General features: G+C 52.6%; 3 protein-coding genes across 10 annotated transcripts in view; 1 reads left to right on the forward strand and 2 right to left on the reverse strand.

Annotated features, from left to right (window-relative positions):
• Positions 1 to 1,853, forward strand: part of Spns2 (SPNS lysolipid transporter 2, sphingosine-1-phosphate) — a 37,902-nt gene extending 36,049 nt beyond the window's left edge. For all 8 annotated transcript variants that reach the window (XR_015443198.1, XR_015443197.1, XM_021238450.2 and 5 more), the window contains one exon: positions 339 to 1,853. Coding sequence is in view for 3 of the 8 variants with exons in the window: in XM_021238450.2 (XP_021094109.2) it covers positions 339 to 822 (484 nt within the window). In the remaining 5 variants the exon portion in view is untranslated. The remainder of the gene's footprint in view (positions 1 to 338) is intronic.
• Mybbp1a (MYB binding protein 1a) lies at positions 1,725 to 16,470 on the reverse strand. The gene is made up of 26 exons (XM_004857241.3): positions 16,236 to 16,470; positions 15,964 to 16,059; positions 14,800 to 14,883; positions 14,638 to 14,712; positions 14,425 to 14,532; positions 13,216 to 13,391; positions 12,952 to 13,119; positions 12,718 to 12,835; positions 11,479 to 11,774; positions 11,139 to 11,249; positions 10,498 to 10,623; positions 10,139 to 10,306; positions 9,950 to 10,049; positions 8,303 to 8,399; positions 8,023 to 8,174; positions 7,620 to 7,706; positions 7,392 to 7,538; positions 7,119 to 7,292; positions 6,869 to 7,032; positions 5,318 to 5,570; positions 5,078 to 5,203; positions 4,916 to 4,984; positions 4,244 to 4,357; positions 3,962 to 4,063; positions 2,850 to 2,998; positions 1,725 to 2,659 (listed from the first exon to the last, which is right to left on the reverse strand). Exons 1-26 carry the CDS (start codon positions 16,428 to 16,430, stop codon positions 2,086 to 2,088), a joined length of 4,029 nt encoding a protein of 1,342 aa, XP_004857298.2. The 5' UTR covers positions 16,431 to 16,470; the 3' UTR covers positions 1,725 to 2,085.
• Positions 16,471 to 18,326: 1,856 nt separating this feature from the next.
• Ggt6 (gamma-glutamyltransferase 6) lies at positions 18,327 to 21,391 on the reverse strand. The gene is made up of 4 exons (XM_004857247.3): positions 21,208 to 21,391; positions 20,466 to 20,668; positions 20,277 to 20,390; positions 18,327 to 19,843 (listed from the first exon to the last, which is right to left on the reverse strand). Exons 1-4 carry the CDS (start codon positions 21,357 to 21,359, stop codon positions 18,807 to 18,809), a joined length of 1,506 nt encoding a protein of 501 aa, XP_004857304.2. The 5' UTR covers positions 21,360 to 21,391; the 3' UTR covers positions 18,327 to 18,806.
• Between the last annotated feature and the right edge of the window lie 5,585 nt (positions 21,392 to 26,976).

Raw genomic sequence — 26,976 nt, forward strand, 5'->3', positions numbered from 1 at the left:
TACGTGAGGGGGAGTGGCCTCCTTCCAGTAAATCAGATGCTTGCTTCCTTGAAAGGCCTGAGGGCATGGGTCAAGGTTGAGACTGGTCAGGAACTCCCCGTTCTGTTGGGATTCTGTACTCCCAAATCCTCCTGAAGGTGCCAGGGCCCAGCTCCTAGTGACCTTCCTCAGGGTCTGGGCTCTGGAGGCTGCAGCTTCCCAGCAGCGCAAGCCCAGGGTTATGGTCCCAGAGCCCAGAGCAAGTCTGATTCCCCAAACAGCAGGTAAAGTGAGGAGCGAAGCCTTGGGATGGGCCCCCCAAAACCCCAACTCTGAAATCACACCCTTCTCCCCCTTAGGTACCACTGGGACAGTGAAGAACCCTTGCTCTCACCTAATCTGGGAAGCGTCCTACAGCATCCCAGAACAGCAGAGCTGTCCCAGAGCTTCCTGTGTGACCCACACCTGGGCACTCACCCTCTCTGGTCCAGGACTGCTGAGTGGACCTGGCTCCAAGAAGCCACATCCTCTGTTACCCTGGAACGCTGTGTGTGTTGGGGCCACCAGGTTGGACAGATTCTCAGCCCTGGGTTTGGGCTGCAGGGCCCCTGGGCCCCAGGGAGAAGGCACCCCCAGGTAGATCTATCAGGAGACCTTGGCCTGCCACAGGCTTATGTGATCTTGGGCAAGATCCTGCCCGCCCTAGGTGGTGAGGCCAGGGAGCTGGACTTTCCCACGCAGTGTGTTGGGCAAGACACTACCTACAGCTTTGAAGACCCAGTAGATCCTGGACTATACAGAGAAGAGGTGGTCCCGGCCACAGGGCTACAATTCAGGTTCTGAGGCTCTTGAAAGCTCAGGGACCACTGCCCCTTAGCTGGGCTTCTGACTTTAGGGTCACTGGATTCAGGCTGGCACATGGAATGGGACACTTGTCACAGGGTGCTTCCTGGCCTGCTGGTCACTCTGGAGGACACGTCTCTGCACCTGGAGATTTCCCAGGTTGGGAACACCCCTCCACAGGGAGCTGGCATCACCAGGGGTGAAGGCCCTGGTGGCAGCCACACACCGCCCGCGCCCCAGGTTTGAGATGCTGGGAACCACCCACCAGTCCACCTCTGCTGACCTCCCAGAAGCCTGGAGCCCACTCCCTTCCTCAGGATGGGCTGAGCCTTTTCCAAGGGCAGGACCCAGGGAACCATACCCAGAATTCAGGGGGCAGTAGCCTGGGCTGAAGCTGCTGGAGGAAGCAGCTATCCCCTGAGCTTCCTGGTCTAGGGGATGAACTTGATGGAGGGAGGCTGGTCCCCTGGCCACCAGCTGCTGTGGCTCTCACAGACACACTTCCACAGTGACTCTCTCAGCTGATTCCGGGAGGGCTGAGCCTTCTCCCCAGCCTTTTTGATCACCCTGCTATCCGCACCCCCACTCCCTACAACCACCCACCAGGGTACAGTTGTCACCTGCACAGCAGGCCCTCAGAGGAGCTTGTACCCTCCGCCCCACACTCCCTGCACATAGATGCTGAGAGCCAGCTGGACACTGCTCCCCTTGCTTAGTTACTGGCTGGCTGTGGCTTCAGTGGTGTGTTAGCTAGTGGAATACCACTCTTCCAAGCTCTGGGGCACCCTAGGGGGTGGACAAAGGGGTGGTACCCCACGAAGACCAGCCTGGCCTCCACCCAACCTCACCTGGGGCCCCAGCAATGTTTTCTTGTTGTACAAGAACTAGGTCCAAATGTTGCCTCCTCTTCCTTCCGGAAGCCAAACTGCTCCTTTATTTTTTAGAGCTGCTGATTGTGAATCTCAGAATCTTAAGAGAGAAGCCAAATATATTCCTCTTGTAAATGAAGAAATAAACCTATTTAAATCATGTCCTGGTGGTTCCTGCAGTGAGTTTAGGGAGGGGTGGGACACATCCAAGGGGTGGTGACACCTGTGCTGGGGGCCAGCCTGGCAACAGATCCAGGCCTCGGAACCAGAAGCTGCTGCCTTAGGCTCCTTTATTAAAATTGTGAAAAAACAGGACTGTCAAGGGCTGCTGGACTGGGACTGGGACTGGGACTGGGACCCGGGGGTGGGTGGGTGGGGGGGTGGGCACCAGCGCTCAGGGTGTTTTTAGCTGCTGCCTCAGCAACTTCTTTTTCCTGCCCCCACTCTGGAACAGGCTGGGGCTCCTGACCAAAGACAGCCTTGCCTTCTTCCGTGACAGGGCAGACTGTGGGGACTTGCCTGAGATTCCCTTTTCGGAAAGAGATTTCAGATGTTGCTTTTCGCCTGAAGGCTCTGTGGGGGACACTGGGGTGTTCCCATTCACCTGCGACAGCTTTCTGCTTTTCTTCTGGAGCTCTGGAGTCTTGGCAGGGGTGCTGGGGCTCAAGGTGAGGGTGTCAGGGCCTGGGCTCTTGGCAGCAGGGGTCCCATCCCCTTGGGGCTGGGCTAGGACCTTGGCCTTCATCCTTTTTCTCTTCTTGCCTGTGCTGGGTGGCTGGTCACCACCAGTGGCTACAGGAGTGGCTCCCTTTGGCGTGGCCCCCTCTTCTGGTGTGGCCTCCTCCAACTTGCGTTTCTTACGCTTTTTGGTCTCTGGCAAGAACCCTTTTTTCTTCCGCTTCATGCTAATGGGGCTCTCAGAGACATTGGGGACTGCTTTGGTGTCCTTCTTCTCTACCTTGGGGCGCCTAGGAGGAAGTGAGCAGGGTAAGAAAGCATCCAGCGAGGGCAGGAGCCACCTCCACCTTGGGGTCCTGTGGACCCAAGTTGCCCAAAGCTCTCAGACCCATGCACCCACACCACAGCATGTGCAACACGGGTTAAGGGGGGTCTTTCCAGCCGCCTCCCAAGGTGTGGGTCTTCCTTCTCAGAACCTACTGGACTCCGAGCATCTTCATGGCCTGCCAGTATAGGTCGTAGAGGCGGCTGGAGCCAGATGAGTGCTCCCCCTGTTGTAGGCTCTCCTGCAGGCTCTGCTGTTGGCCCCGCAGCACACCCAGGAGAGTGGTCAGGTCCACAGTCAACTTCTGCAGAAGAAGTGAAGCTTGGAGCTGCCCTGGTGATGGGAGGCAGGGCCTCTCCAGTGGCTCCAGCCTGCTCATGGGCCCTCAGCCACCCCTGCCTGTCAATCACCAGCCTCTCTCCTCTGGGAGGAAGCAAGTCCCCCACCTCCATGTTTGCCCCTCTTCCCACAGCCAGAGGGCCTTCTCTGCTTTCTTACCCCCCACCAACCTTCCTCCTGCCATGGTTCTGACTGCCCATCTCTAAGGGCGTCACTCAGTCCTCTCAGGTTGTCAAACTCCTCCCCACCCCTCTCTTCCTGAGGCTGGCGTGCTAAGTAGGTAATTTCTGAAACCCACTGGCTTCTAGGCCCCCACCCTTCTAGTTTCCTTCCAACCCCAGTGGCAGTTGCTCAGTTCTGCCCCTTACTTTGCTGTCACCTGCCTCTCCCCTCAGCAATGCTCAAAGGCCAAGCTCACCCTCACCTGGGCTCTGACCAGGCTGTCTGTGCTAAGTCTCCCAAATCCTGATTTCTGGCCAGGCTTGGGGACCCAAATACCCATCTCCAGCTACCTCCTGGGCTTCTACCCTGATGGCCTGTGAGCATACTGCACCCTACTGGGCCCCAACTTGTCACTGCGTCTCTCTGCCCTCTTGCTTCAGGCTTGGACGGCTGGCTGGACTCCACACCCGGAATCTTCTCCACCTCTTCCCACTGCCTCCTGCCCTTCCAGCCTCTTCTCAGCGCTCTTCCTGGAACCTTCTCACCCCCACTCTGTCAGGGACAGGTGGCACTCTGCCACCCAAGTCACTCACACTCATCCATCCAGTGGTAGGAAAACCATGTAAACACACAGCTCGGAGTCCTCACACTGGCACCCAGAACCTTCCCCGCATGGTCCTTGCTGATCTCCCTCCTGCCCCGGAAGCCCTGAGTATTCCGGATGCCTGCTCCTTCCCAGGCCCAGCTCTGCGGGCTGCTGGCTCACCTCATGATGGATCATCTTGAACAGAGTGTTGAGCAACTCCAGGGAGGACAGCTGCTTCTGGTGCTCTGACCGGCTCTGCGCCTCCCCCAGTGTGCACAGGTTCTAGGGAGGAGGGGCCAGGCTGAGGTATGTAGAGGGGAGTACCTGCTGGAGGCCCCAGCCTGAGACTAAAGCCCAGAGGAAGATCCTGTTCCTGGGACTATCCCAGCCCCGCTCTAGAGGGAGGCTCAGGTTCTGGAGAACCTTCCCAATAGCCGGGAGGAGGGAGCTCCAGGATCTTACCTCCGTGACCTTCGCCAGGACCTGGCCAATCAGCTGCTCCCACTCAGGGTCCTCAAAACATCCCCTCAGCTCCCGTGCAGACAGGGTCTTCTGGAGCAGCAGGCAGGCCTGGGCCTGAGGAGAGAAAAATGTGGTTACCAGGAAGCTAGGTGCTGTAGGCTGAAGCTCAGGGACCGCCAGACACATGACAAGGCTATAGCAACTCTAGGTGGTGCCTGAAGGGTGCCTGTCCTGGGCCCCGCGATAGCCCACTCCTGTCGCCTCATGATGTAGGCAGGGGACACCGAGGCCTGGGAAAAGGCTGGGGTCCTGAATGGATAGGGACCTCGGGTTGAAACAGTTTCAGGCCCTCTTACTAGCTTAGCACCATCACCCTCCTGCCTGCCCAACAGCCAGGGCACCTGACTGACTGGGCGATGCTAGGCATCCTCTTGTTCAGGCAAGAGGACAGCTTCTCACAGGAGTTGCAGGGCTCAGGCCAGGTAAGAAGTGGTGGCAATGGGAGAAAGCCAGCCCTGTCTCCACAGATCTTGTACCCATGGTGGAGAAGGGCCATAGCACAGCCCACAGCCAAGGCTGGCAGGGCATGGCTCCTGGGCCTCACACACCCAAACAGAAGGGGATGAAGTGGATAATCCTGGCAGGCCCAGGGGCATCTGGGAAAGCCCTTACCTGCTGGCGGGCCCGTGTTGAGCCAGCCATGCGCTGGACCAGGACGGGGAGCAGATTCTTACAGATCACCTGGGAGGGGAGGAAATAACAGAGGCTATGAGAGAGGCAGGGCCTGGGATGGGCAGGGGTTGCCAGGGGGCTAGGGGTGGCCTGGACACTCACCGGGTACCGGGAGAAGAGGCTGAGGAACATGGGGACAGTGAGGGGGCTGTTGCGCTTGGTCAGGAAGGAGCTCAGCGCTGCCAAGTACACTGGAGTCACGAGGTCCAGGTCCAGGCAGCTGGCAGTCTAGGGCAGGTGCGAGAGATGGGGTGAGACTTGGGGCAGGCCCAGGTGCCTGCCAAAGGCCAAGGGCTGGGGCTTGGTTCTTCTTCTAGCCCTCAGGGACCAGGCCCCACTCACCTGAGGGCTTGTGTCCTCAGGGCCATGGTTGGGACCGGCTCCCTGGCACTGTTGGCTCTCCAGCATGTGCTTCTTGGTGGCATTGCCCTTCAAGACGCGCAGCAGGTAGAGCGAGGCATTAAAGTAATAGAGGGCGACAGAGGAGTCAGCCTGCTGGCCGGCCTGCCGCACCAGTCGCTCCACCTGGGTGTGCAGAGCCGCTGCGCAGTGGCCCATGTCGTGGCAGTAGTGTCGGGCACGGCACAGGTGCTGCCTATGGGCGAGAGGGGCAGCACTGGTCAGATGTTCCCTCCCTGGTTCTCTGCCAAGCAGGGCTAACCCTGAGGAAGGACCCAAGTCCCACAGCACTGGGGAAGGAACAAGGAGGCAAAGGGGGAAACGATTCCCCGGACTGGGCTGTAGCACGGGCCAAGACACCCACGCCTCCCCTCAGTACCCGTTTCTTCTGGGGCAGTGGCCCGTAGGACCTCTGCAAAATGAGACCAGGGCCTGGGGATTTAGCTCAGTGGTTCCGACGCCTGCCTCAAAAGCGCAAGAACCCAAGTTTGATTCCTGGTACCACAAACAACAACAACAACAAAAACCAACACAAAACAAAACAAAACAACCCAAAATAAGACCAGAGTCTGTGTGCTCAGAACCCTGAGTGGGTTAGGTGTGGTAGTGCATGCCTGTGATCCCAGCACTTGGGTGGCTGAGGCAGGAGGATTGTTGCCAGTTTAAGGCCAGCCTGGAATACAGAGACCCTATCTCAAAGCAAAACACACAAAAAGAAAACCGTAAAACCCAAACCCAAACAAACAAAACAAAAAGTTCTTTGTGATGCTGAAGGCCTGGGGACACAGTGGGGTTAAGTGAGACACTGGAAAAACTGGACATAAACTGGCAGAACTATCTGAGGGTCATGACCAGGGGTCATGTTGAGGGTGCCCCAAACCCTGTCTGCTGTGTATTTGGGGACCCAGGACTTTAGGCCTTTGCCTCCTCAGGTTCGAAGGTCTGTATTTGGCACAGACTTTGTCTCTTAGATGCCATAATTGCTTCCCTGCCAGACTCCCTGCCTCTAGTAAGCCCTCCCTCAAACTTCTCCAAATCAGACTGTCCCTGCTCCCACACTGTGGCTGAAATGCCCCCATGGGCCCTTCGATGCCAGGGAGGCAGCTCCTCTGTTCCAGCTGCAGCCGCCTATGACCAGCTCCTGAACACTCCCTCCCCTCAGCCCTGCCTGGGGCCTCCTGGTGATGTCCACTCGTTCCACAGCTCCAGCCTTGTGGCCACTTCTAGGATTACATGTCCCCACCTGCGTGCTCTCAGTCTCCCATTACTACCAGATCCCTGCTCGTGCAGTGCTGTCACTGCCAGATGACTGACTGGTCAGATCTCCTGTTATGACTCTGTGGGCAGGGACGGCTGGGGACCTGAGGACGCCAGCTCTAGGGCACAGCTAGCATGAATGAAATGACAGGAAATCGAAGACTGCAGCTACCGAGTGGCCTCTGTGCGAGGCTTGGCTGACTGGCTGGGGCCTATTGTCATACCCGCCCCACTCACATGAAGATACGGGCCGTCTTGTGCAGGAGGTCCTGCTCCTGTTTGCTGCTGCTGCTGCTGCTGCGCATGCTGTTCCTGATGATGTTCAGCAGTGGCTCAAGCAGCTCCAGAATCAGAGGGTTCTCAGGCTGCCTGGTCACCAGCACCTCGATCAGGTCCAGCACCTAGGGGTCAGAGTGGGGTCAGTCCACTCAGGACTGAGCACAGGGAGGGGCTGTGCAGGGCACTAGCCACCTGCTCACTTGCTCACCCGGATCTGGAAGTCCCGCCGGAGCGCCTTCTCCTTCTGCAGCTTATTCTTCTCATCACGCCGGGCCTGGAGGCGCAGCCTCTGCTCAGCAAACAGGCTGGAGAGACTCTCATCCAGGGCCATCATGGCCTCATCGCTCAGCTCTTCCTCATCCTCTTCACTGTCCACTTCACCCTGGGGACAGAGGCCCAGCCATCAGTCTGGACACACACACACACACACACACACTCTGGACACACACGCACGCACGCCTTTCTGTTGGTTCCTGCTCACCAGTGCCTTCCCAGCCTGCAGCACTTCCATGAGCTGCTGGCGGAAGCCTGGGTCCACATGCTCGTCTCGTTCCTCCTCCTCACTCTCCTCTCCCTCGCTATCCACTTCGCTCTCTGAGTTTTCTTCTTTGCTGTCTGAGCCGTCATCCTGTGAGGTAGGCTGGTTATACCTCCCCACTGCTAGCCCACGGCTGTAGCCCTCCCAGACCGGCTCTCTGCTGGCCAATACCTCTGCATCCTTCAGCTGCTTCTCATCGGAGTCATCAGTAACCACCACAGCATCATCTTCATCCTGGTTTTCCTCAGGGTTCAGCACCTGGGGAGGATTCCCAGGGTGCTGACTCACCTGCTACCCAGGCTCCCAACATTCCTCATCGCTGCACCTCGCCTCCTCTGACCAGACCTAGCCGTCTTGGTCAAAGGCTCCATCTCACGGAAGAGAATGGGAGCACCAGTGTTTCCTGGACAGCCCTCAGGATGCATGGGATAGGCTGGTGCAGCAGCAGTATGAATGAGTCCCTACTCAGAATGATTCTGCAGAGGGGGCTGAGATAATGACGTGGTATCCCCAGCATAACTTGGTGCTCAGTGAGCCCCATTCCACAGTCTGTTTCCCCTAAATCCCAACTCACATTCAGGATAAGCTGTAGGGCACGTGGGGTCAGGTGGGAGCAGATGTGGCCAAACACGCTCCGGGCCACCTGGCGCATCAAGTTGCTGGGCTGGGACAGCAGGGACAGCAGGATCTCTACCATCACTTCCACCCATGGTGGCTCCTGGGAGCCTGTAAGCAGAGAGATGGCTGAGCCAAGACAGGGCACTGCTGGCTGTACAGGCCAGCCCTGCTTGGGGGGTCCCTTTTACGCGACAGGACATGGCCTTCCCACCCCGCCCCCAGACACAATGACCCACTGATGGCCTTGGAGCGGGAACGGCGGGTCTTCTCCCCCATGCTCTTCTTGATGCAGGTCTGGATGTCCCCTAGGAGGTCACAGCTCTCTGTGGGGGACTGTGGGTAGGGTAGGAAGAAATCAGGGGACAGGCTTTGCTCCTGCGCTTGCTGAGCCAGGCAAGGAGCTGGCCAAGTGAGAACAGCTGGCTGAGGCCTAAACATTTTGGCCACCAGCCTGCCCTGCCCAGGCACCCTCACCACTCGGGAAAGAAGACCCCAACGTAGCCCAGGAGCTAATGGCCTCTCCCTACTTCATATGTATTCACAGGATCTGAGCCCTCAGTGAGCATGGAACCCTGTAGCTCCCAGCCTCCCATGGCTCAACACCTGGCTTGGCATTAGAGACAGACCTGAACCTGGGTCCCAGGTACCAGTGAAGTGTTTGTGGGGGTGGGTGGGGTGGGGCAGGGTGTGCAGCTCTAGGAAACATCCTGTAATCTGTAGTAGCTGCAAGGCAGACTTCCCCCTCATAACACCCTGGGTGTCAGTCTCCAGATCCCTGCGAATAGGCAGATGTCTTTCTCTGGGTTGCAACTCTTCCCCAAGGATTTGATACACTTTGAACTACAGCTTCCTCTGAAGAGTCAGACTCAGAGATCCCAAGGTCTGAGGCAGGTTACTCAGGTGTCTAAAAGTCACTGGGGCCCTGCTGCTATCAAAGGCTCGATGCCAAGGATTGGAAGCAAAAACTACAGCTACAGGCCCAGAGGAAGCAAACAAATGAGGGACCTGTTACTCAGGCTGCCCTGATAAGAGCCTCAGGCACCTCCAGGGAAACACTGCTGAACAAATCAGGGTTCAGGACTTCGGGGAAACACAAGGGGTAACAGCACTGTTGGTGCTAAGCTTCAAATATAGTCAAAGCTTCTTGCTGGACAGAACAGAAAGGGAGACAGGGTATTTTACAGGACCCATTATTGGAAGGTGTATGAGTTAGAGAAATGTGAGAATTTGACACCCCACAGGATGGGACATAGAACCTGTGCTGAGGAGTCACATAGAGGAAAATACTAACCTCACCCGCCCACCACCACTGCTTCTGGGTGGGGTGAGAATTAAACCGGGGGCCTGGCTGCCTCCCTTTTTGTGATAGGGTCTCACTACATAACCCAAGCTGGCCTCAAACTTGTGGCAATCCTCCTGCTTCAGCCTCCTGAGTACTGGAATTACAAGTGGGAGCCTCCATGCACAGCAAACTAACTGACTCCCCAGTGACATGTCCCATGGGTGCTGAGTCGGCCTCCCTCCTTCATACCTGTCACCTCTGGTCTGTAAACCACATTTGGGAGATCCTGTGGGATGGTTTGAATCCCAGCCACTTGCTGTGTGGCAAATTACTTGGCTTTGTTTCCCTACCTGTAAAACTTGGGAAGTACCTGCCCAAAAGCTTTGGGGATCATAAGAGGTGGCACTGTAGGGAAAGCTTGGGATGCTGGCTGGTGCCTATAAGTAGACATGGTGATTTTTCCTTGGGTTATAATTCCAGGATGGACTAGGAGACCAACTTCAACCCCCTAGGGCCTTCCCTGGCCCCAAGCCTCTCTGTAAGGGGCCCATCAAGCCCCAGAACCCTAGATTCCTAAAGGCCTCCCTCTAGGCCACTGTACCTTGAAGAGGTGGATGCCCACCAGGAGCAGCAGGTGCTGGAAGGCAGTGGCCTTGGCCTCTGAGGAGCAGGCCTCCAGTTCCTTCAGAGTTTCTAGCATCCTGGGGGGTGGGGCACAAGATATGTTTGCAGACCACCACTGCCAGCCATACCCAAGTGTCCCACCCGTTGTGCAAGTCCCATGCCTCACTGGTCCCAGGCCTGGCGCTGCTGCGTCGTGAAAGGTGTGACGATAGCCACGTTGCGGCTGTGATTCAACAGTGTGTCTGCTAACTGCACCAGGCGGTAGATCCAGGGCTGCCCACCCTGGGCTTGGTCCGGTATGTGCCTGAACTTCGTGCTGAGGATCTGCAGCAGGCTGGTGAGGGTGAGGCTGGAGTGAGAGGACTACACAGACAAACACAGCCCCCTCTCCACTCACCTCAGGGCTTGGTCCCTTGGCTTCTGGATCTATTGGGTGCCTACTACTCCCAGCTTAGCACAGGAGGGAGCAAATATCCCCAAGGTCTCCTCACCACCCTGGACTTTCCCAGGCTGCCCAAGGCCCACCTGAAAAAGGCACTGGTGAAGAACTCTCGTGTCCGGCTGTCCACAGGGAAGGAGAACTGCTGCTTGGTCTCTGGGATCTGGCTTGTGGGCTTCTTTGTCTTAAAGAATGAGTGGAACAAACAAAACCTGGGAGAGAGCCAGTGTCACCTCAGCTTGTGCCATTCATTCCAACAGGCTCCCCTCTTTGGGTGGTACCATGGAGGGTATGCCAGGAGGAAGGAGGAGCTACTCTGCGCTGGGCACAACCCCCAGGACCCAACAGGGCAAGGCCAGGCGCAGATGGGCAATGACAAGCAGGGGCTGCTTCTCTGGTCTAGATCTTGGCTTGAGTTAGGGAATGGGAACCAGAGCCCCTCCTGAAGCCGAGACCAGGGCTGTCTGACCAGTGGTCAAGTCATGCTCTGGTGCCTTCAAATGGGGGGCTGGGCGGCGGGGTGGGGGGAGGCTGGTTGGCTAGTGAAGCTGGCTACTGTGACCATGGTGGTGGCGGGTGGGGGCAACTCCAGCTCCATGTTGGACACAGAGGTGGGAGGTGCCAGGGACTCAACCCAAAGGCTTCTGGCTCCAGGGTGGACCCATACTAGGACTGGGCAAGGGGGCCCCTTCCTTAGTCACTACTGGGGATTGAGCACATTTCACACCTGGCCACCTGCTCGACCAAGGCCTCCTCTTTCTCTAGGTGCAAGGTATCCAAAAGGCTGACCAGGCGGTGGACAATCCACTTCCGCAGCCGGAATGTAGCTCGCTCAGGTCTGTGGGGCAAAGACCAACACCATGGAAGACGTTCAGAGATGACAAAAACCTGGGAATTCCTTTGCCCCATCTTGACAAGAAACCAAGACCTCCTGCCCTGTAGATCGTTATGGAAAGGCTGAGGGCATCTTCAAGAGCTAAGACTCCTCTCTTTCCTCCTTCTGTGGTTTGGAGTTCCCCTACCGCAGAGTCCTTAATCTGGGGTCCCTCACCCCCTGGGCCACTCACGTATTGAATGAAGCATCCTGGACTCTCTTCTGGTTCACGGTGCTGAAGTCAATCAAGGAGTCCAGACTGGGCTGGAGACACATGTCCTGCAGCCAGGCCACATAGTCCTGCAGGGCCTGGGGACTCAGGAACCGTGTAACACGCCAGAAGGTAGGCATGACGGGGAGTCCTTGGTTGGTGATGGATGAGAAGGCCACTAGCACGAGCAGCTGCCGCTCAGGGTCGTCCTGGCATCCCTCCAGGAAGGTGCCCACATACTCGCTCATCTCAGAGACAAACTTCGACTGATGTGAGAGCTGCAAGAGTCAGGTATGAGTGAGGGTCACTAGCCCATGGGGAGCCACCAGCCCTACCAGCCTCTTCCGCTGCAGGTTAATCCCAGGCACAGGCAGGCATGGCGGCACATGCCTGTAATCCCAGAACTCTGGGAGGCTAAAGCAGGAGGAATTTAAATTTGAGCTCTGCCTGGGCAACTTGGCAAGACCCTGTCTCAAACAACAAAACAAAACACAACACTCAAAACAAACAGCTGGGGATGTGACTCAGTGTGAAGGTCCTGTGTTCAATCCCTAGCACCACAAAACAAAAAACCCAGGCCCAAAGTCCCTTCCTTTTTACAGAGCTGGGCTGAGCCTTAACTTGCAATTGCTCCTTGTCACTAGTGCTCCTGCCTGGCATCCACGCCTCCCCATTGTCTCAGTGGAGATGGTGACAGGCTGCTTTCTTGGCTTGACGCAGTGTGGAGTGGCATTTAAGAGCCTAGTTTGACCCGGATTCAAATCCTGCTATGTTGATTCCCAGCAGCGTCATCTTGGGACTCAAAAACCACCAGTCCTCGTGTGCTTGCTCTGCATGTGGCGAGCTTAGGGCCACATGTTTTCTTGTGGCAGCCTGTTTTAACTGTCATGACAACCCTTTTACCAGGCCCTGCCATCACTGTTTTATGAATGAAATGAGCTGGTGAGAACAGCAAAGGTTTGCTACGTCTGCTGCATGACAGTGCTCACGGCAATGATGATATTCTAAGCACTGTCACCTCCACTGGGGGAGCAGGGAAATCTGTAGACTGCTGGCTGTATCTGCCTCTAAGGGACCCTGAAGGCAGAGGCTCTGCCTCTGTCCCAACTCCCTTCTGCGGACAGGGATACCCAGGTACTAGGTCCTGCCCTACTTCTTGGCAGGAAGAGCCAGCTATCTGACCTATTTGGGCAGTGCAGAACTGTAGTGTATGATGCCTACCTTAGCCGTGACCATGTGCTCCCCGAAGTGGCGGGCCAAGTCTCCCTGCATCACCAGCTGCAGTTGCTCCTTGGACAACAGGGGTAGGGCTGTGCCCAGCAAGCGGAAACACAGGAAGCTGAGGGGGTGTGGGAGAGCCTGGTCAAAGCCCTATCCCCACTGGGTGGAAGCTCAGACAAAGAGGTTCCACCTAGACAGGGGTAGGGATGGCAAGGGGGCAGCTGCTATGGGCACCTGGTTGGCCAGGATGGCTTTGTCAGGAGCCCCTGTTCCACAACCTCCTTCCAGAACCACAGGAACTTGTCCTCCTTAAGTGCCAGGCGGAGCAGGTCCAGGGCCACATTGGGCAGCTTGTTCTCCTTCTTCACAGAGGGGGCTGCCGACTTCAGCACATTCACCAGTCTGTGGAGGAGGCAAGAAGGGACTCAGGGAACACTGCCTAGCAGACTGGGGTACAGGGACACCCCCAGGAGAACCCATCACCCACTTCTCTCACACCTGGGAATATTCTCATCCGTGAACAGGTCAACAGGTCCCATCAATGACTCAAGCTTTGCCGGTACCTTCTGGGAGGCCAAGAGGAAGAGCTCCAAGTGCTTAGGGGAGCTGAGAACTACATTCAAATCAGCCTTGAGAATCTTTGGCAGGATCTCCTCGAACATGGCCTCTGGGACCTAGCAATGGGGATACAGGTTATGGGAAGGGGGTTCCCTCCAAATATCCTTAATCTATCTCTGTGGGGCGAGCCCTCTAGGCTCTGTGCCAATCAGGTGGGACAGTCACAGTCCATCTTGCCAGGCACCAGAACCACCAGCATGGATTTATTTAGCCTCAAGCTCCAGGGAAGCTGGTTTTTAACAAGCATCTCACTGATGCTGACCTGCCTGGGGCTGCCCTTTTAATTAGTATTTTTTGATTTCTTAGAGGACAAGGCCATTTCTTCTTTCTTTTTTTGAGACAGGGTCTCGCTCTGTAATTCAGGCTGGCCTTGAACTCATTATGTACCCTAGGCTGGCCTTGAATTCTTGGCAATCCTCCTGTCTTGGTCTCCCAAGTGCTGGGATTACAGCCATGATGTACCATGCCCAGCAATAAGCCCATTTCTTACACAAGGACTCCTAAGTGGAATTCTGGAATTTTAATTCAGGTCCTTTTGGCTTTGAGGCCAAGACTGAGACTGTGTACATGCCAGCCCCTGCACTTTTCTTTAGTGGCAAAGTTAAGATACAAGCCTACCTCAGTTTCCCAAGTAGAGCAGTGGAAGCTCACAAAGGGCCAGCCTTGATCAAAATAAAAATGGCAAGCATGTTTAATACACTTGCCGTGTGCCAGACACTGTCCTAGACCTAAACTCCCCAATATAGAAGCTATCAGCTAGGGCTAGGAGTACTTGAAATATGTCTAATCTGAATGAAGATATATTGTAAGAACAAAATATGCACTGTATTTCTGATTTAATATGACCAAAGGAATGCAAACAATCTTAACAATTATTTACACTAATTCCATGTTTAAGATATTTTAGACACACTACATTAAAATGTTATCAAACTACACCTTTTCAATGCAGTTACTGAAAAATTTCCAATTATAACCCTTTAAGATTCTATGGAATGCTGGGCCTGCCTGGCAAGCACAAGGTCCTGAGTTTGATCCCCAGCACCAAAAAATAAAGCTTCTGTGGTGCCACATCAAGTCTTCCCGTACCTCAGAAAGGATGTCCACCAGGGCCTGCATGGGCTGCCCCTGTAAGTGGTTGTGGTGGTGGCTCAGGACTTGCAGCAGCTTCACTGACTTCATCAGGGCCTTCTGGTCCTGGTACCCACGGAGAGCAGAAGGTATGAGCAGAGCATGCTACTGCCCCTCACCCCGCCATTCCTAAGCCAGTCCAAGTGCTCCCTGCACCCCTAGAGCTCTTACCTTCACTAGTCGGCCAGATTGAAACAGGGCTAGCACCCCAAACAGGTTTGCAAAGAGAGCAGGTCTTATCATTGCCTAGAAAAAGATTCCAGGCACAGTAAGAAGGATCCAAGCATCCCCCGCCTCCACCCCTGGAGCTGATATTCCTGGGGCCATGCTCACCTTCTTCACTGTATGCAGCTCATACTTTTCTTGTACCTGCTCCAGGATGCTGCACAAGGGGATGTCTTCGAAAGACTGTAACAACTGCCACGAGCAGTGGCAAGAGGAAGAGAGGGGTTTCGGGTGGTGGCCCAGCTACATTATCAGACCTTAAAACCGCCCCCCCCCCCCCATATTGTAGATTGACCCCTGGGAGTGCTGAGCTACAGCCCCAGCCCTTGCTATTTTTATTTTGAGACAAGACTTGCTAAGTTGCTCAGCTTGGGTTCAAACTTGCAATCATCTTAACTCAACCTCCAGAGTAGTTGGGATTACTGGTGTGTATCACTATGGGTGGCTTTAACCACGCCTCTCCCTTCAGTATTTCCTAGGAAGCCTTGAGTCCTTACTCCCACCCAAAGGATGCCTGTGGAGCCACTCACAATCCTCTGAGCAGCACTGAGGATGGGATACTACTGCTGAAATGGAATGGAATCTTGTTTCCCTACCCCACCCCCACCAGAGCTTTATGGCAGTTTTTTGGTTTGGTTTTGTTTTTGGTACCTGTGATTGAGCTCAGGACCTTGTGCTTTCGAGGCAGGCTGTGGAACCGCTGAGCTAAATCTCCAGCCCTCCCACTAGGGATTTAGAAGTTACCTCCCATGCCTGCTACAGTGCACGCGTGTGATCCCCAGACAATCCACCCTATTCTCACAGCCTGAGCTCCCTTTAGGTCAGTGATGGCCAACCTTTTAGAGACCAGTGCCCAAACTGCACCCCAAAGCCCACTTATTTATCACAGAGTGCCAACACTGCCCCTATGTGTGTTTCTGACGCCTGTTGGGGGGATGCTGGGGCGACCTGGCTTGCCTGCCAACAGACAGGGCTCTGCATGCCCGCTGCAGCACTAGTGCCATAGGTTCACCATCGTTGCTCTAGGTTGATCCTAAAGGTCTAAGGCTGCACAAGTTCCTCAGAGCACCATCGAAAAAGAAAACTTGCTCAAATTCTCACTCCAACTGCCTGGACTTCTTTGTAGACAGGCCTTGTCCACGCACTTCCTCACACTACAGCCACGCGAGGGTGCCTCCCATCAGCTCAGTCTTCTCCCTCCGGCTGGCTCTCCCTTGCGGCCGAGACACCAACCCGCCTCCCACTCTACCACTCTGCCCAGCACCGTCTTACCTGTGCCAGAGCCACACTGTAACAGGGGCGTGCGGCTTCTCGCCCCACTCCCAGCCCAGTGATGAGACGTTTCAGGGCATACTTCATCTCGGATCCCTGCGGAATCAAGAGAAAGCCTTGTGTTAGACAGTAACAAGAGGGCCCGCCCTCGCCCTCCTGGGCATCCAGAGTCGCGACCGTGCGGCCCTGTCCCAAGTCCTGGGGCCCGCCTCCGCTTCTCGGTAGGGACCTCGGCGGCGCGCGGCGCCCGGCCCCAGGCCCCAACACCGTGCCTCCTCCGGCCTTGCGCGCAGGTACGTCAAGAGCTTCTCAGTGGCCTCCAGCCGCGTCTGCTGCTGTGGCTTCGCAATGTCCCAGAAGAAGTCCAAGAACTCGCGGCTGTGCTCCAGCAGGCCATGGCGATCGGCAGACGTCGCCCCTCCGGGAGGCGCAGGCTCCGCAACTTCAGAACCCTTCTTCACCGCCATGCTGTGCGAAACACGTGGGCTCGGAAGACAGCCACTTCCAGGTCAGGCCGCGGCGCGTGCGCAAAGGGTTCGTCCTCTGGGGGCGGGGCGGGGCTCGTCTGGGGGTGGAGCCATCGAAAAGCCCGCACTTCCGCCTTTAATGGTTAGAAATCCTGGTAGGGGCGGCAGGAGTTCCCAGTGATTTAGAATACATCCTTGTACCTCACCCAAGGCTTTCCTCACTGCCTGCCTCGGAAAACAAATCCAGATGAAGGCAGTTGATCTATCTCGTCCCAGAGTGGCCCCTAAGCTCCCAACTGTGAGGCCTTCGACAACTAGCAGCAATTATTGAGCTCCTAGTCCTGGGAACTGTGCTGAGCCAGGCGGCCAGAACAAAGGCATTGCTTACATGGAGTTCTTTTCTAGTGGGAGGAGATGGTTGATGAACAAGTAGCCAAATACATTTACAAAATAATAATTATGAAGAAAATAAAGAATGCAGGGGTCAAAGGGAACATTTTAAATTTTGAAACACGTGAACACATCACGTGCTAAAAACCTTACTACTGTAATTAAAAAGAAACTTCAATACAAGGTCTATCCCCAGTACCAAAAAAACCCCCCAAAAAACAAAAACAGAAACTTCAATAAAGTTCTGCGATACTGATTTGATTTGGGTGTTTCTTTTCCTTTTTTTGAGACAGGCTCTTGCTGTGTAGTTCAGGCTGGCCTTGACCTCACAGGGATCCTCCTGCCCCAGCCTCTGAAGTGCTGGGATTACAGGGCTGAGTCACCATGCCCAGCCTTCGATACTGATTTGAGGGGATGGTAACCTTGATGAAGAGATGACAGGTGAGCTGAGAGCTGAGTGACAAGAAGGACTCATCCTCCCCTAGAGCAAAGATCTAAGATTGAAAGGGGATGGAAGCCCAGGCTGAGGATATTGCAGCTGAGCTGTCGAGGAGAGCGGGAGAAGCAAGCCTTGGTGGTACCCCGGGTCAGGATTAGGAGTCTGGATTTCATTCTGAGTGTGAAGAGAGGTCATCCTCCCTGAGGGTTTCAGTTCAGATTTACATTTAAAAAAGGTTCTCTGGCTGCTGTGTAAGGGATGGATCGATGCTTGTAAGGGTAAGAGCAGGAAGAGTAAGTCCAAGACCGTGGTAGATGAGAACAGGTCAGACTTGGACTAATTTGGAGCTGGTGAGGTTTGGCTCTTGAGGGAGAGGAATAGAGAAGGATACCAAGTTTGGGACCAAAATAACTGGGTGGACTGTGGTACCATTACTGAGCTGGAGAATTGTCTCTGAGGGAGAGGTGGAGATGGTGGCATCCAAGTTCAATTAAATCAGTGTGGCCTTTTCTAGTGGGGCAGGGGGTGCTACTGGTACCCCTGCTTCTTGGCTTCAGAAGCTGTTTTCTAGAGGGTTGTGTCTAAAAAGACCCCAGCCTAGCGTTGTGGTGTACACTTGTAATCCCAGCTACTCAGGAGTCTGAACATAGGAAGATGTAAAGTTCAAGGCCAGTCTGGGCAATTTAAACAAGATTCTGTTTTGATACAAAAAATAAAAGGGCTGGGTATGTAGCTCAGTGATAGAGCTCTAGCCTGTGGGAGGCCTGGGTCATCCCCCCCACTACCCCTCCCCATCGCCCCACCATTTACACACCCAGCTTCAGCCCCTTTGCATCCAGGCCCTTGGGGTACCTCCTGCTCACAGTTCCAACATCCCCTCTGCTCTAAGATTTACGTGGCACATGTGGCACCACAGGAGCAGAAGGTGAACAGGTCAGGGGGAAGCTGGAAGACACTAAACCCAGACTCCGCCTTTCTCTGGGTGTTGGTCACCTGTGCTACCCTTAGGAGGTGCCCTGACATCAAGGGCCTCAAAGCCTGATGGAAAATTAACCAAAAAGCAGGAATGGCACTTGGCATCCAGGAAACTTGCTTTTTATTTGTTTCCAGTTGAGGGAGATTGGCAAAGAATGGCCTAGAAAGGAAGATGGAGATGCCAGCAGTAACCTGAGCCCTGCCTGCTATACCCCTTAGAGCGTTCTTCCACCAATCTTCCTGGAGGTGATCTGACTTCAGGGCTAGCCCCAGGCCCTGTTGCTCTTTATTATCTTCAAGTTCCTTAGCAGATAAAAGAGCCAGAAATCCCATCAGGTGGGGATGCTGTCAGGAATGACTGAGCTAGCCCTGGATGCTAGAACTTCAACCCAGGTCTTCAGTCCAGCCCTTGTTCCTGCAAAGATGGGAAACTGACTCGGCCAGAGGCTATGGCTGGGCCAGCCACGAGTACATAGCAGTTGTGCACTCTTTTTACACTCTGTTGCTGCTGGTTCTGCTCTGGCTCCTCAGGCTTGAGACAACTCTGATAGTGCTAGACCCCTGCCCTGCCATCAGAACCCCTGGAAGGGGCAACAGCCACTGGGGACACTGGAGACATGGGCATGTTCTGCATGGGCTGCTACTTGGAGTAGGGTCCCTTGGTCACAAATGCTGGGTCTCTCTGTTGGTCCTTGTTGGCCCTGGTGCTGATGCTGGGTCTGTGTTTGGGGCCCTGCCAGATGGCTGAGCAGGGCATGAGTCATGGCTCTGGCCACTGTGGGGGTCCCCGAAGCCACCAGTCCTAACACATCAGCCTCTGGGTCATCCAGGCTGCCATGGAGAATGAGGGGGCAGGCCCAGGGACTAGTTGCAGACCCGGCCACCAGGTTGCTGAGCAGAACTCCAGTGCTTGGGGACAGGTGTCCAGAGCCAAAGGAGCTGTTGAGCGAGGAGGTGAGGAGGAGCACAGAGCCGCTGCTGTCCACGGTGGCCAGGATGCTGCTCACAGGGGTCCCTGTAGTTTGTGGGAGCAGTGGGCAGGGGCTGGGGCTGAGTTCCCTGGAGTGTGGGGCTGCCTTTAGCAGAGACAGCAGCTCTGGGCCAGCCGAAGGTGCTGGCGTGGTGAACAGGACGCCTTCAGGCATGGAAAGCTGCAGTGCTGGCTCCAAGGTGGGTGTGGGCCCAGCAGGCTTCTCCAGCCCCAGGTCTGTGGCCAGCAGACTCAGTAGGGGATCCCCAACAAGGTCTGGGGTGGGGGCAAGAGCTGCCTTTCGTAGCACAGCTGCTAGTTTTGGGTTGGTGGCTCGGGCCCCGAGGCCCAGGGGTGTCCCATCATCATGGCAGAGCAATGGACAGAGGCCCTTTGTGCCCTGGGCTGCCAGAGCGCTTGCCAGGGATTCGTCCACCACAAAGCCCTCTTGAGCCAGCATGGCGGGATCCATGAGGAGATGTGGCCAGGGCAGGTGGCCAAAGCGGGCATGAAGCAAGTACAGGGCAGGCAGAGCAGTGGGCAACCCCAGGCCAGGAGCCAGGGACCAGGCTGGTCCTGGGGTCAGGGCAGTTGCGTTTCCTGAGGAGCTGTTATGGAAGAGGCCCCAGAACATGGCACCTGGAAGGAGAAAACACAGAAAGGTCAGGAGTACTGGCCAGGACTGGGGCCAGCCCCACTCAGTAGCCCAGGAGAAAGGTCACTGAAGAGCTTAAAATTAAGATCATTATTATTATTATTTTTGAGACAGGATCATGCTATGCAGTCCATGCTGGCTTTGAACTCACTGTCTAGCTCAGGCTGGCTTTGAACTCCACAGTAATCCTCCTCCCTTAGCCTTGCCCTAGTGCTGGGATTACGGGTGTGCACCTCCACACCTGACTAAGCAGGGGATCAGACCTGCAGGCAAGATTGCACAGACCTAGGCTCAAAGGCCATAGCCTAGGTCAGTGCCCTAATCCTATGTTCTCCTCACCAGCAAGTATTGAGGTTCAGGGCTGCTGAGTTCCAGGACCCATGTTGGGGTCATTCTCCAGGGTCATAGGTTACTGACCTAGTCCTGTGGTGTGAGGATGCACTACGACCAGGCACAAAGCAGCTGCAACTCCGGCATCCACGACATTGCCCCCAGCGACAAGTATCTGTTGGCCCAGGTGGGAGCAAGTGGCTGCAGCAAGGACGGGACTGTCACGGGGTGGGGCCTGGGGCCATGAGGCCAGGTCCCCCGCTCTCCAGAACCCACCTGCAGGGCTGATGATGGCACCATGGTGGTACACACCAGCACGATGGGAGTGTCTGTTGGCTGGAGGTGCCACGGAGCCCAAGCTTCCTGTCAAGCTGCCCCTGCCTTGGAGCTGCCTCACAGCCAGGTAGCAGCTGACCGCCAGCAGCAGCAGGGCTGCCACCAGTCGAGCCCAGGCTCCAGGAAGCCTGACAACCTTGTTCCTGCAAAGATGGGTGTCCAGAGCCAGGGCTGGGGGGCCTCCAAAAGAGCCTCAAAAGAACCCAGGGAATGTTTCCCCAAAGGGTTTGATTTTGCAAGAGTACATGCGCCAGGGAGAGAGGGCTTCCAGGCAGAGCTCAGGGCCATGGCAAAGACACAGGGTGGGAAGAAGCTGGGGAGCTGAGGGAGGATTTGTAGAGGTTGAGAGGCAGGGGCCCCTGGTCAGCAGGAAGCCCAAGGGGGCTTGGCAGGCTGAGGAGCAGGCCCAGTCAATATAGCCAGGCCCCAGCAGGTGCCACCAGCACCAGGGAGTGGGGGCTGGGAACTTGTGACAGAGCCATGGACAGGATAGGAGGTTGCTTGGTAAGAATGTCCATTCAGACACATAAGCTTCTGATTGAGTGGCTCAGCCCAGGGCCTCTTCTGTTCATCCAGAACGTCCCTGGAGCTAAGCCAACCATGGGTTGCCTGGCTCCCCTTAGGGGCTCCAGAGAGAGGGACTTGCCTGAGAAGTGGGTGCCCAGACCCCTCCCTGACTCACCCAGGGCAGTCTTGGGGCCTCCTGGAGTAGATGATCAGTGGCTCTGCAGTCTCTTCCTCTCCCTCTTCGTCGTCCTCCTCTTCCCCTGACTCCATTCTCGGCTCCCAGAGCTTCAGCTTCTGGTAGAGCACAGGCTCTGCCGCGACTTCCATGGCCCCCAGCGGCAGGCCCGGTGCTCCTCCTGCCAGCCTTCCTGATTGAAGCCCTACCCCAGCCTGATGGGAGGAAGGTGTGGAGGCCTTGGGAAAGGCTAGTGGCAGGATACAGAACAGGTCTGGGCAGGGCGGGGCCAGGGAGGCTGCAAGTGAACCTGTTCCATTAGGACACCAGTGTGTCTCTGTGCCAGAGATCACAGCTCCGCGAGGTGAAGGAGGAGCCAGCCCTACAGCCTCGGGCCATGGGCGGGGTCCACCCCCAGGCCCCACCCCTTGGCCAAGCAGCCCCTTCATCCCTAGTCTGCCTAGGACTCTAGGAACTGTGGGTTTAAATTAGAGCTACAGCGGTTTCACTGCCTGCTGCGCAAGCGCCAGGACCCGAGTTCGATCCCTGGTACCAAAAAAAAATTAGAGCTACAGTTACAGGGTAACGTGGGTAGTGGCTCAGCACGTGACTAGCTTTCCTCGTGAGGGGGTGTGGTCTCCAGGTGGGGTCAAAGTCCCCAGAAAAACTGGTAAAAGTGACTCCCTGACACGTCGAGTGCTCATGTCCAGCAGGTGGCGCCACAGACCTCTGCAAGGAACAGCAGCCTGGAACCCATGAGTTTCTAAATTCCTTCTACATCTCCTATCAAGGACCTGTTCTGAGGCAAAACAGGATTGCTTTTAACAGCCCCACCTTGGAAGCTGCCCAAACACCCATTATCAGCAGAATAAGAAGTGCAAGTCACCATTCAACCAGTGGAATACTCTGAAACAGAGAGATTTGAGCAATCTATACTTTATGTGTAATAAAATGCATGGATCTTACGGAACACAGGAGGAGTGAAAGAAGTCAGGTGAGACAGGACACACTATGTGCTTTCATTTATGTAAAGTAGAAAACTAGCCTGTTGTGGGCCGGGGAGTTAGCTCCGTGGTGCTGCCGTCTGCTTCACAAGCGCAAGGCCCGGAGTTTGATCCCCTGTTCCAACAACAACAATAACAACAACAACAACAAAAAAACCTAGTCTGCAGTTAGGAGTTACAGGGTGACTGGAGGAGGGAATTGAGGGCTTCTGGGAAGCTGGTGGTCTTTTTTTTTTTTTTTTTACTATTACAAGGTTTAATTAACAAAATTTTAATATGAAAATGTATATGACCCATGACCCATTTTTTTTTTTTTTTTGTACCTGGGATCGAACTCTGGACTTTGCGCTTGCAAGGGAGGCGGCGGAACCACTGAGCTAAATCCCTGGCCAATTCAATTTTTTTTTGTATTAAATTCTTTTATTGGTACATTGTAGGTATACAACACAATTACATTTCTCATTGGGAATTGTACCTTTACATAATGCATCTGGGTTCTTATTTTTTCCCCATTCCTAGCCCTCCCTTCACGCCCTCCACCCTTCCCTATTTACAAAGACTTTATTTCCATTTTTTCCATTTCTCAGCATTTTTTCCTTTCCCTTCTTTCCTTTCCCCTACCCCTCCCACTACTCCTACCCCTTTGGACCTTTTCTTCCTATTTTACATTATCAATTATTCATTCTAAACATTGGTACATTTTAGGTATACAATATAATGACATTCATCATTGGAAATTTGCACCTTTACATAGTCTCTCTTGGTTCTTATTTTTCACCCTTGCCCAGCCCTCCCTTCAACCCCTCCATTCCTCCCTATTTACAAAGATTTTGTTCCTATTTTTCCATTTTCTCATATTAATCCCATTCCCTTCTGTCCTTTCCCCTAGCCCTCCCACTTCCTTCCCCTTTGCCCCTCTTCTTCCTATTTCACATTACCTATTATACATTTAGTCCTTATTTACACTTTTAGTTTCTCACACCTGAGAAACTATTTGGTATTTACACATGTGTGTCCTATTTATTTCACTTAAGAGTATTGCCTCAATGTGCATCCACTTAGCTATAAATGTCTCTAATTTCTCATTTTTTATGGCTGAGTAGTACTCCATTTTATAAAAAACCCACATTTTCTTTATCCAGTCTCCAGTTGATGGGCATTTGGGCTGTTTCCAAGTTTTAGCTATCACAAACTGTGCTGCTATGAACATGGGTGCACATATATAACTGTGGTATGATTCTTTTAATTCTTTGGGGAAGATCCCCAGCAGTGGAATAGCGGGGTCAAACGGGATTTCCAGTCCTAGTTCTTGGAGGTATCTCCATACTGATTTCCACAGTGGTTGCACCAGTCTACACTCCCACCAGCAGTGGAGCAGGGTTCCTCTTTCCCCACAGCCCCACCAGCATTTGTTATTGGTTGATTTCATGATAGCAGCCATTCTTTCTGGAGTGAAGTGGAATCTCAGCATTGTTTTCATTTGCATCTTTCGAATGACCAGTGATGTTGAACATTTTTTCATGAATTTATTTGCTATTTCTACTTCTTTGTCTGAGAAATTTCTCTTCATTTCAGATGCCCATTTTTGGATTGGGTCTTTAAATTTGGGAGGTCTGATCTTTTTAAGTTCTTTATAGATTTGAGATAGCAGACCTTTGTCTGAGGAAGAGCAGGTGAAGATTTTTTCCCACATTGTGGGTTGTCTCTTCACACTGCTGGTGGTTTCTCTTGCTGTGCAGAAGCCTTTTAATAAGAAGAGATCCCACTTGTTGATTGTTTGTGCTAGTTCACAGGCAACTGAGGTTTTGTTCATAAATCTTTTCCTACACCGATGTCTTCAAGGGTTCTACCTAACCTCTGTTCCAACTGGTTCAGAGTTTCTATTTTAATATTTAGGTCTTTAATCTATTTTGATTTTAGTTTAGTGCATGGTGAGAGATACAGGTCTAGTTTTAATCTTTGGCAAGTTGAAGCCCAATTTTTCCAGCACCATTTATTAAAGAGGCTATCTTTCCTCCAGTGAGGGTGTTTGGCTCCTTTATCGAAGATGAGATGACTGAGTGTGTCTGGCACTGTTTCTGCATCTTGTAATCTGTTCCACTGGTCCTCAAGTCTGTTTCTTTGCCAGTACCATGCTGTTTTTATCACAGTAGCTTTGTGGTATAGTTGCAGGTTGGGGATTGTGATACCCCCTGCCATGTCTCTGTTACCTAGAATTGCTTTTGCTATTCTGGGTCTCTTCTTGTTCCAAATGAATTTTTGGATTGTTTTCTCAAGGTCCATGAAGTATGCTGCTGGGATCTCAATTGGAATTGCATTAAATCTATATAGCAGTTTTGGAAGTATGGCCATTTTCACTATATTAATCCTTCCTACCCAGGAGCAGGGGATGTCTGTCGATTTTCTAATATCATCTTCAATCTCTCTTTTCAGAGTGCCATAGTTTTCAGAGAAGAGGTCTTTGATTTCTTTCGTTAGGATGATTCCTAGGTATTTCAGTTTTTTGGATGCTATTGTGAAAGGAATTATTTGCCCTGTTTCTCTCTCAGTGAGTCTGTCATTGGTGTAGAGGAAAGCTACTGATTTTTGTGTGTTGACCTTGTAACCAGCTACTTGACTGAATTTGGTTATTAAGTCTAGAAGACTTTTGGTGGACTTCTTGGGGTCTTCTATATAGAGTATCATGTCATCTGCAACTAATGACAATTTGACTTCTTCATTACCTATCTTTATTCCTTTTATTTCTTTCTCTTGTCTAATTGCCGTGGCTAATGTTTCCAGAACTATATTGAACAAGAGTGGTGATAGTGGACATCCTTGTCTTGTTCCTGATTTTAGTGTGAAGGATTTCAGTTTTTGACCATTTAGTATGATATTGACTGTTGGTTTTTCATAGATGGCTTCTATCAATTTGAGGTAGAGACCATCTATTCCAATTTTTTGTAGGGTTATTATCATAAATGCATGTTGGATTTTGTCAAATGCTTTTTCTGCATCTATGGAGATAATCATATGGTTTTTGTCCTTGACTCTATTGATATAGTGTATTACATTGATTGATTTGTGTATGTTGAACCATCCCTGCATCCCTGGGATGAATCCCACTTGATCAGGGTGTATGATCTTCTTGATGATCTTCTGCATTCTGTTTGCCATTATCTTATTAAGGATTTTTGCATCTATGTTTATTAGTGAGATTGGCCTATAGTTCTCTTTTTCAGTTGGGTCTTTCTCTGCTTTGGGGATCAAGGTGATGCTTGGTTCCAGGAATGAATTTGGGAGTATTGCTTCCCTTTCAATTTCATTGAAGAGTTTAAACAGTAGTGGCAGCAGTTCCTCTCTAAATGTCTTGTAGAATTCAGCAGTGAAGCCATCAGGGCCTGGGCTTTTCTTAGTTGATAAGCTTTTAATTACATTTTTAATTTCATTGGTTGATATTGGGTTGTTCAGAATTTTTAGGTCTTCTTCGTTCAACTTTGGTAATTCATATGTATCTAGGAATCTGTCCATTTCTTCTGTGTTGTCCATCTTATTGGCGTATAGGTTCTGGAAGTAGGTATTGATGATCCTCTGGATTTCTGCTGGGTCTGTTGGAATTTCACCCTTTTCATTCCTAATTGCATGGATTTGGGCCTTTTCTTTCCTTTTTCTGACAAGGTTGGCTAAAGGTTTGTGAATTTTGTTGATTCTTTCAAAGAAGAAACTCCTGGCTTCATTGATTTTTTGTATCATTCTCTTAGTCTCCATTGCATTGATTTCTCCTCTGATCTTTATAATTTCCTCCCTTGTATGAGCTTTGGGGTTGTCCTGCTCTTCTTTTTCTAGAAGCTTGACATTCAGCATCAGGTTGTTTAATTGGGCTCATTCTGTTTTCCTAATATGTGTATTCATTGCTATGAATTTCCCTTGTAAGACTGCTTTCATTGTGTCCCATAGATTCCGATATGTTGTATTGTCATTGTCATTTAATTGAAGGAACTGTCTGATTTCTTCTTTAATTTCCTCTGTGACCCATTGGTTATTCAGAAGTGTGTTGTTCAATTTCCACATGTTTATGAAATTTTTTGAGTTTCTTTTGCTATGGATGTCCAATTTCATCGCACTATGGTCTGATAATATACAGGGGCTAACTTCAATTCCTTTGCATTTACTTAAACATGTTCTGTGTGTGAGTATGTGGTCTATTTTGGAGAATGACCCATGTGCAGCTGAGAAGAATGTGTATTCTGGTTTTGTGGGGTGGAAGACTCTGTAAACATCTGTTAAGTTCATTTGTTGAAGACTTCGATTGAGTTCTAGTATTTCATTACTTATTTTTAGTCTAGTTGATCTATCTATTTGTGACAGTGGGGTGTTGAGGTCCCCCACTACAATTGTGTTAGTGCATACATGACTTTTCATGTCCGTTATTATTTGTTTTATATAGTTGGGTGCACTAGTGTTTGGTGCATAGATATTTATGATTGTCATCTCTTCTCTTGGATTCTTCCTTTTACAAGGATGTAGTGTCCTTCTTGGTCTCTCTTAATCAGTGTTGGTTTGAAATCTACTTGATCTGCCAAGAGGATAGCTACTCCTGCTTTTTTTGGTTCCTGTCACATGGAGTATTGTTTTCCACCCTTTAGCTTTCAGTCTATGAGTTTCCTTTTGAATGAAGTATGTTTCTTGTATGCAGCGTATTGTTGGATTTTTCTTCTTGACCCATTCTGCCAGTCTATTTCTTTTGATTGGTGAATTGAGTCCATTAACGTTGATGGTTATAACT

This window comes from Heterocephalus glaber, unplaced genomic scaffold (assembly GCF_053883595.1).
Source record: "Heterocephalus glaber isolate CG9 unplaced genomic scaffold, H.glaber_assembly_v1.0 deba00001564, whole genome shotgun sequence".
NCBI lineage: Eukaryota > Metazoa > Chordata > Mammalia > Rodentia > Bathyergidae > Heterocephalus > Heterocephalus glaber.